At 26.8% G+C, this 10,360-nt stretch overlaps 1 protein-coding gene across 1 annotated transcript in view; it reads right to left on the bottom strand.

The window, feature by feature from the left end:
- LOC103573956 (mannosyl-oligosaccharide 1,2-alpha-mannosidase IA) overlaps positions 1–8,470 on the bottom strand; it is a 276,712-nt gene extending 268,242 nt beyond the window's left edge. The window contains exons 1-2 of the mRNA XM_053741012.1: positions 7,970–8,470; positions 4,975–5,205 (exon numbers count right to left, since the gene is read on the bottom strand). Of these exons, the coding sequence (XP_053596987.1) occupies positions 4,975–5,205; positions 7,970–8,365 (627 nt within the window). The 5' untranslated portion in view covers positions 8,366–8,470. The remainder of the gene's footprint in view (positions 1–4,974; positions 5,206–7,969) is intronic.
- Positions 8,471–10,360: the final 1,890 nt, after the last annotated feature.

Consider the following 10,360-nt stretch of genomic DNA (forward strand, 5'->3'; position numbering starts at 1 on the left):
GATCCTTTAAGTATTTTTAATTCAACGTTCTTACAGAGATTTTCAAATAATTTAACAGGATGAAAAAAAGAATTCTAATGAAATGATATTTATTGTTAAAAAAAATGGTTTTAACTAAAAAAATTTTAATTACTTATTTAAACTTTTGTCAACAACTATGAAGGCAAAATTAGTTGGTTCGATGGTTTGTTGAATAAATATATAAAGGTTCCGGTTTTCACTAAAACCACAAAGCTCACGAGGATAATATTGATAGATCTACTTTACTATACAAGTATCATATATCTACATGTTAAACATTTAGCTACCATTTGATAAATTAAGCTTTGGATAGATTTTGGCGAAAATACGATCTATGTTGATCACAATAGGATATTATTAACCGAATCTTCCGAAGATATCAAACGGAAATACACCACAAAAATCTCTCACGGCGACGGTAAAACAATGATACTTTAATTATCTATATTAAATGATAAAAAAAATTTAATAAAATTTTTTCTATTTATATCTCCATTATTTTATCCGTACATTTCTACGTAAAAAGTAATTTAATTTAGTTGAAATAAACCGATATTTCAATTAAAATTATTCTATTTCATTCACTTTTTCCCAATTTTTTTTGTTAACCCTCAATATAACAATTTTTTTATTCGAATCATTGGGCGTTTTGTTAAATCGTGTACTTTTCGTTGATTTGTAAAAAGTTCGTCAAGCAGTACAAAAAATCGACTGCGTTCAATAGTTCGCTACGATTTTGTACATTCAATAAAATTTAAAGTGAATAAAACAGATACAGTCAAGGGAAATTCGTTAAATCGTATTGTATTGTACTTTTATTTTCTTTAATTTCTTCAATACTTGTCGTTATTTTTTTATTTATTTCTACTCTAACAAAACAAACTCGTACTTCACGATTTCATTAAATCCAACGTAACATTTACTCAAGTAACTGTCTATTGAAATATAATTTGATTGACTGATATTGATATTTATGATAACTTGTTTTGTATACATTTATATTGTTAATTCATCCCGATTTTCTATATATTATTTAATAACATATAATATATAAAGGATCAATTAATGTCAATTGTTACTCTAAAGATTTTAATAGCTATCAGAATATACTTTAACCGTAACTATCGGCTAACATTTTATAGTGATATATTTAAATAAAATTACAATGTATAGATAAAAGATTGAATAAACGACAAAAAATCAATAAATCCTAATGAATTTTTTATTAAGACCTTAAAAGTTCAAAACTCTCCCTAGCGTCTCGATCTGTTATACGAATAAACAATTAGTAACTTTAAAACTTTTAAATTCACCTGGGATCTACAAATGGGAATTGTTTCGAGCAATCTATTATTCATTATTCATCCATAGATTATTTTCGCATAAATTTGTAACAAACAGAAAAGTTATCTAACATTAAACATACGTCATGTTAAAATTAATAACTTCTGTAACAACTTTTGTTTCAATTATAAATTAATATAATCATGATATTATTAATCCATTACAAGAATACAATCTAAGTTCATCATAAACACTCTCATTATAAGCAACTTTTTTCCTTATATCCCCTGACGGTTTCTTGTAACGAGATTGGATTATACAAAATTATTAAAACCAATGAGAGTTAATTGTTATAAAAATATATTAGGGTGTTTCAAAAAAATTCGACCAAAAAGCTATTTTTTTTTTTAGAGCTCGGCATTAAAGTGAAAATAACTAGAAAAAAATGCGGAATTTTGAAAAACTTTATGAAAGACAATTTCAGATAAATAAAATTATCTACAAAAAAGACCTTATGGCATTCTGTGATAAGTCTGATAGTTTCGCCGGAAAAGTAAAAAAAATCGCAAAATTTACTATAAATTTTTCTCACCTCCGGGCGGAAAGCGTCAACTTTCGTCCCGCTGTGCAAAACGAAGTTGCCGCTTTCCGCCTCCGACGAGGATAAAAATAGTATGCACTCCTCAAGAAGTAAATAAGAAAGCCTCAGATCACATATTTGCTGTGAACAATTACATGTGATCTGAGACTTTTCTTACTTTACTTCTCTAAGTGTGTAATATACTATTGAACATATGGATTTATCAAAAAACGATAAGAGACTTATTTTTTTTGTAGAGCATTCGAACTCCCTATAAAAATTTGTCTGCAAATTTCTCCTACAACGCATCATTAGCTAGTTAAAAAAATCCGAAGACGCAAAAAAATTTTTTTCATGTTATTTTTAATGGAAAATAGAAAAGTGCGATGCGAAACCTCAATGTTATTATCAAGAGCTCTAATTTTCAGAGGCGTATTTCTATATCTTAATGAAATTTTTGAACCTGTTTCCGAGAAAAAAAATTTTTTTTTTCTAAAATCCTAATATATATGTAATTGATAATGTCATTTCCATTGAGATAATTTTTCAAAATCGAATATGGTAAATATTGAAAATTGAACATTAAATACAAAAGCCGTTGATTCCAGAGATTTTGATCATGTTCGAGCAAACGAATCTCTAAATATTCAGCGTTTACATAGATTGAACATTCATAGTTTAAATTCTGTGCTATATATATATATATATATATATATATATATATATATATATATATATATATATATATATATATATATATATACAGCTCAATTCTACATATAGAATCAGTTAAATAATTGTCGTCAACACCTCACGATATGTATACATACAAACATGTATTATGTGGGTTCTATTTTATACACATATAAACCTTGAAATCGGTATCACTCAATGGCTTTGCACATACAAAATCGATTACACACATTGTATAAATGCGATAACTATTTGACCTGCATCTATCATGTACTTGATACATGATAAATATATCCAATTTAAATAAATAATTATCTATTGCAATTATATTTGCTGCTGTTGATGCTCTTTTATTATCAATTGAATAGATGTGCACGTCAACTTTTAAATTGGCAACAATAATTGTCCACTAAACGATCTCCAATGTTTTATTTAAATTAATCAACATGTTTACATTTGTTTGTTAAATTACTTTGGCACGTGTTATAAAATTAATCAATTACTGCATTTATTTTTTTATTCTTTTTTTTTTTGCCAAATAAATGTAAAAAAAAAAAAATTCATATTTATATAAAACGAACGGCAATTTAACGCGTAAATGCAGAAAATTTTCCATTCGTTTTGTAAATGAAATTTGACGTTCGGTAGTTTAATTTGTCAGCCGCGATGACGATGTGCAAACGAAAACGATGGGAACAAACGTATATGTATATACATTTATACATACATGTATAAAGTCGTTGACTGATGCACGTGCATACACTTGTCCGTATACTGGCAGCATCGAAGCCGCTATTTCAGCTATACCTACACGTACGCCTCGATTTCTCGGAACAATAGTTTCACGATGAAACAACAAGTATTCGCAATCAGTGACAACTAACAGCAAACTGTTAAAACACCTCGGTCAAATTAAACACCTTTATTTTTGTTATATTTATCGTAACGATTTTACTGTGACGTAAATTAATAAAAAAAAATAAATAAATAAAAATAAAAATAAACGCGTATGCATAAATATTTTTATTTCTATATTATACATATGTATTTTTCACGTATATTTTGACGATTTCTGAATTAATAACGATAAAAATGAAAATTTCACCTTCTAATAGTATACAATAATTTAGTGTAAAAATATTCTAACGATAAAAATATAAAAATAATAATAATATTAAAAAAAAAAAAGAACAAAAAAAAACAAAAGTAGTAGAAAACAAATTTAAAAGTTATAATTTATGCTAAAATTCATATTACCGTAGTAATTTAACATACACATGTTCACGAATATCAACAAAGTGTATGTGTATATAATTCAAGTTTTTATTTTTATCAAGTCGTTTTGCATGTAAAGTGGTCCATATCGTGCTGCGAGATTGAACAGCTCGCGGGCAAATTCAAATCTGGCGCCATTATTACTCTACATAACGTGCCAGTGATAGGATCGAAATAAAATAAAAAATACAAGATAAAAATAAAGTAATCTAAGAACTATAAAAGAATACTGTAATACTGATGTAGAAATTGTTGGTGAAAGTTTGCATATGAGAGTAAGAGAAAGTAAACAAAATTAATAATATACATACACATATGTTTTATATGCTGACAAGTAATTGGCGAATGTTCGATTTGTATACCTTAATAAAAAGATATCACGATTAAAAGAAATTTATTCATGTAGTGATTTTAAATTCTGATAATTAGAAAGCTGATGTTATCAATGAATTGGTTATTCACGGTTCATCAATTGTTGATTATCAGTGTGTCAAATATAGAATAAAAATAAAATATAATTACTGGAAAAAAAAGTATTACAAACTATATATTTATGAGCTTGTATAGAGAAGATAATATTGACTTATTTATGTTTAAATAATGAAAGTAGGTATTCATTACGTCATTACGTAACTGTACTAGTTTCGTTGAAAAAAAAAAAGTATTCAATAATAATTAATATATTATATTGATAGTATGAGTTAAAAATAATAGCCTACTTTTATTACTAGGTAAACAATATTAAATAAATTAAAAAATCTATATTTGAATACTTTCAATCGAATTGAAAATAAAGATATATACATATACGTCTGTATTTATGAATGAAATTTATGTGTCGCATAAATGTTTGAACTCAACATAAATCAGTAATAATGCAATAGAAACTGATGTTAATGTATTTGAAATAAGTATGATGAGTATATAAGCAGTAAAAAGAGGTCGAATGAATTTAAAAATCATTCAAGTAAGTAATGCAATAATTTATCACTAAAATTCTATGATATATTGCATTAAACAACAATATTATGTCATGAGGATGTATGAACGTTAAAAAAAAAAATAAAACGGAATAAAAATGGGGGACGATAATAAAGCTCATTGAATTAGTGTCGGCTTACCTCTTTAACTTTGTCCCGACGTTGGCGTGCAATTGGATCCTTGTCTTCCCCACCCACAAGCATAGGAAGCACGTCCGCTGGAGCCGGTGGCACTATCACTATGGCCTCTTCATGCTGATGATCTTCTTGTGGTAACGGAATAGCACTACTGGTCACACGCGCACGTAAATCTTCCACTATTTCTGGTTTTTCTAATGTCTTTTGTTGTTCATTGTCTTGATCAATTTTAGCCTAAAAAATTAACAAAAAAAATCATGATCCATAAACATTAGATCAATATCAGTAATTTGTTATTATATGATTATGTTAGATTGAGCTGTGGAAATTTCGAATTACAAAAATTTATTTTTTGTAAACTACGATAAGTTATTGGTAATTCATTTTTTTTAACTTCCCGCTAAAAAAAATTGCAAGTATTCAAAACTTCGGGAAGTTATTGGTTTCAGTCCGATTTTCGAAAACCGAATTTCAATCATATTTCGACATTTTGAGGTTCTAGGAAGCTATCCTGACTAATTTCACGATGATGTCCAAATGTATGTATGTGTGTACGTACGTACGTATGTATGTAAATATCTGTATCTTTTAAATGGATGAATCGATTTTGATAAGGTGTCATTTGACGCGGCTTATTAATATCTAAAAGCCGTAAAAAATTGAGCTCGATCGGTACTTTGTGTTCGAAGATATTCCAAAAATAAATTTTTTTAAAAATGTTTTTTTTCAGATAACTTTTAATGTGCTTGATGGATCGATTCCAAAATCTAATCAGCTCTAAAACTTTATAAGCCACGTAGAATGCCACCTCAACCATCAAAATCGGTTCAATCCTTCAAGAGAAACCATTGACGAAAGAATTGAAAAAATTATTTTTTTTTGGTTTTTTTGCAATTTCTCAAGAACAACTCAATAATTAATTTCAAAATTTGATCAGTTTTAGAAATCAATACAACGCGTTGATTGCCACCTCAACCGTCTCAATCGGTCAATTCTTTTCAGAGATATCGTTGGAGAAAAAATTTTTAAAAAACGTTTTTTTTTCGAACAAAGGCATATAAAAGTATTTTCGAGCTCAAAAAGCTCGAAAATGTATTCACAACAATGTTTTCGAGCTCAAGGAGGTCGAAAATAGCGGGAAGTTTTGGGGCTGGCCTGCAGGGTCAACCGATAGACCGATTTTCTTTCTTTTAAATGACTGAATTTGAAAAGTTAATAATATATAAATACAAAATTTACATTATTAAAAATTTTAACTCTAAATTCAGTACTGACGGATCAAAATTAATTTTTTTTAATAAACTATTGTAACAAATTGATTGGGAATACTTCCAATAATTTAATTTTTAATTAAAGTTTTTTAATTAGTGTGGACATCAAACTTTAGAAATTTCTTAGAAAATAATTTTTCTTGGAATTTAAAAACGAACTTCTAATTTTTAGTTTAAAATAAGGGTACTGGAAGTATGCGTAAGCATGGCGCATCAATTACCTGAATTTAAAAACTAATAATCGTGTAACAAAATATTCTATAGTTCAAAATACACAGAAATAGGTAATTCCATAGATGAATACACAAGAACAAACATGATTTAAACATAATAAAAATAATAAAATAAAACCGTAAAAAATGATGCATGAAAATTATCAATTTTCTGTAGCTTATTAATTTCGGTACAGAAGTTAAATCAATGACCGGAAGAATAAAGCGTTCAAATTTGAAACAAATCGATTAATTAGTTTTGTTTTTCTTTAGTAAAAAAAAATTTAACTCAGAAAATGCCTGCCCAGTATAGCGGCAGTAATTTCCTATTCGATTCAATTCGGAAACTATTCGCACATCCCTAATATAATTACAAATAAAATTTCTGTCTTTTTTTTTTTACTACAAATTATTTCTGATGTAATAAGTTATTAATGTGTCGCTACCTCGTACTAAGATGTCATATCCCACGCACGTTTTAAAAAACTTTAACAACGTTAGAAACTATTGAAAAATATAATACATGCGATAAGATAAAAGATATAAATGGTTAAAAAAAAAAAAAAAAAAACTTTTTTTTCGAAAATGGTTTGATCGTGAAAATTCAGAACTAAAATAAAAGTACAATTGGACTTCGTTATAGGAATATTTGTTGTCTTTTTTTATAAACTAGGTATCGCGATAATTTGAGAGAGTAACTAATAGTCCTATAACGAGGTCTTACTGCATTATATTAACTTAATACTCTTTATGTATAAATTCCATCATGCGGTATTTTTTTTTTAAATAAATTTAACAGAAATTTAGAAAAAGAAGAGCTTAAAATTAAAATTCCCCAGTAATTTAAACACATCATATCATGCAAATCAATAATTTAAAAAAGTGCATATATGTTATTATTTCACATGAAAATATTTTACAGAACAAAAAAAAAGAAAAATACTTTACAGCAACTATATTTTTTTAAATTAATCGACCGTAACATTTAAGTCAAGGTCTCATTGGACTTATTCATGTATAAGCAACGATAATTTTAAAATAAAAGTTTCATTGATGAGTCAACATTAATTATTTTTTTTTTTTTCTTAGAGGAAGTAAATTCTTCTCCTATCGTATTTTAATATTTTTATATCAAAATAAATTATTTCCTATATTTAAAAAAAAATATTTAGCTATTAGTATTTACTTTAAGATTGTATAATTGCCTTGCAATCACTGGTGACGATGTAATTAAGAATGAAATAATTGTAAACAAATATAAAGATAATTAGCCAATAGAAAAATTTGTAATTAAAAACCATGAAACATGATAAAAATAATAAACGTTATATCATAACTGATGAGATAGTATTAAAGCTAATGACGTGTTATTAAATAATTAGTCAAAATTATATAGTTAGCAACAAATAAAACAACATATAAACATTAAAAAAAAAAAATGTAAACGTGATAGGCACGTGGAACTGAGTCGACGCGTAACGTACGATAGAAAATAATTAAATGATAAGATTTAACCTGTAGCTTTTGTTTGTCCTCTAGAAGATGAATATCCTGAACGACATCGCCAGGGCGTTCAAGGCCAACATTAAAAGCATGAAAATAACCACCAGGTCCATGGGGATCCAATGGACCCATAACTCCATGCGGTGGTGCCGGCAATAATAAATCAGGGCCGACTTTTTGGATTTTTTGATAAACATTGTAAACACTATTGTAAGCTGCTGAGCCCTTGGCACTACGAAAATCCGGTAAAAAGAAAAATGTACCGAAACATACTATTCCAAATGTCAAAAATACTAGTAGAATAAGATACTTTTCACGTAAACGAAATGAACGACGTGAAAAAAATGGTACTGGTACACCGTTTATAAAACGTTGATACGTTGGTAACATAAATGTTTTATTGGTCATTTTTAACTTTATATATTTATATTTATAAATACGTTTATTATTTATTACCCGCGAGATTAAACTAAATACACAATTTACAATTACGTTTTGTTGCTGTTCGCGAACTGTCACACGCCATTACGGTGGGGGGAACTATAGTGACGCCATCTTAAGAATTCAAGTTAAAGTATCATTAATTTGGCGCTGCTGTTTGTGCGCGCGCCCACTCACTCGCAGTTGCACTGGCGGTAAATTTGAAAATTGTCTTATCGATATGTTCTTATGGTAACTGTTCTAAAGATAAAATACTAAATTTTCTTATCTTCTTATCTTCTATTCTATTTAAATATCAGTTACTTGTTGTTATTTGTGAAGAACATACATTTAAACTTATTCAAAATATTTGAAAACAAATATATAGCTATACATTCAGTATAAACGAACTGCTGCATTCTAGTTTGTTTTAATAATAACCTTTTTATTTGTTATGGATCTGAGGGTATTTTTGTGCAACTTTTTTTTATAAAATAAAACCTCTAAATGTACAATAAAAAGACATATCACATGCAGAGTTTTACATTGATGCTTAAAATTGTAACGAAAATAAAATCTTTCGTCTGCTCGAGACTAATATATATAATTGCGTATAAACTCTCTCGTGATCTTTTTTTTCTTTTGTTTTTTTTGTTAAAATTGTCGTAAAAATATGATAGTGAAGATGATGCTGAAATTAGCCAACATCGAATAATTTTTGGATTTTTTTCAAAGGAGTCAGTTATAAAAAAAAAAATATTAAAAAAAAATGCACCAATAATTTTTTGAATTTTCTCCATGTCCATATTTTTAGTTATTTTTTTTTTTTTGTCATAAATTTGTTGTAAAAAAATATCCAAATGTTGTTAATTGTCCGTTAACTTCAAAGTCATATAGTAAACGATTCTAAAGTTAGCAGACAATTAAAAATTTGTGGAATTTTTTTTTTTAAGAAATCAATGGCAAAAAAAAAAAAAAAAAAAAATATGCACATGTGAAAAATAAAAAAATCTAAAGGTGCAATTTTTTTAAGTATTTGTTTTTTTTTTTTTTTTTCATATATGATCGTTATTATAAAAATTACAAAATTATTGGATGTTGGCTAACTTTAGTATCATGTATTAAAGCTAGCGGTCATCTGACAAATGTAAAAATTTTGAAATAATAAATTAAAAAGCTTATAAAATAAAAATAAAAAAAATTCATATTGAGACAATTCAAAATTCAGTATATGCATTTTCTAAAATTTCATTATTTTAATTCTTTAGTTTTTTTATATGGAATTAAAAAGTCGTATGTCACATTTAGACTCATAGTAGATATATCTATTTTTAATTCTCACGTGAGAAATACTAGTTTGGGGAACTAAAAAAAAAGTAAAACTAAATAAATAACGCGTACTATTCATATTATTTCGTAGCTGCTCTATTCACCCCCACTCAATCTTTGCTTTATATCTTATTTATTTAATATGAAATCGTATAAATATTATTCTTATGTAACAGATGTTATCAATTATTGATATAAATTCAATAATGATTATTCCATACTACTATAATCGATAACTTTACAGATAAGGAATTCAAATTATTAATAAATATTGACATTAACTGTCAATGAAAAAAGAAACGGATCAAGTAAACTCAATATCATATAAAATACTGAAGTTTAGTTCAAACTTTACTATAAAAAAATTAAATCAACTATTTAAGGTCAGTTTCAGAAATTGTCCAGCTTTTCTGAAATGTTCAGTGACTTCCAATTGTAATGACTGTAGAGTAAAACTATGATAATTAATTTAAAAAAAGTTAAAGCATTAATGGAAAAAAGGGCAACGCAGTTACAATTTTGCCAAGACATAGATTCAAAAAAAAATTATTTACAGTAAATATCAATTAGGAGTTAAACATAATTTGTAATGTAAATTTCAATTAAATCTTCATGCCAACATTATAATTTTAAATTTCAAATTTATTAGGCTAA

This window comes from Microplitis demolitor, chromosome 8 (assembly GCF_026212275.2).
Source record: "Microplitis demolitor isolate Queensland-Clemson2020A chromosome 8, iyMicDemo2.1a, whole genome shotgun sequence".
NCBI classification, from domain to species: domain Eukaryota; kingdom Metazoa; phylum Arthropoda; class Insecta; order Hymenoptera; family Braconidae; genus Microplitis; species Microplitis demolitor.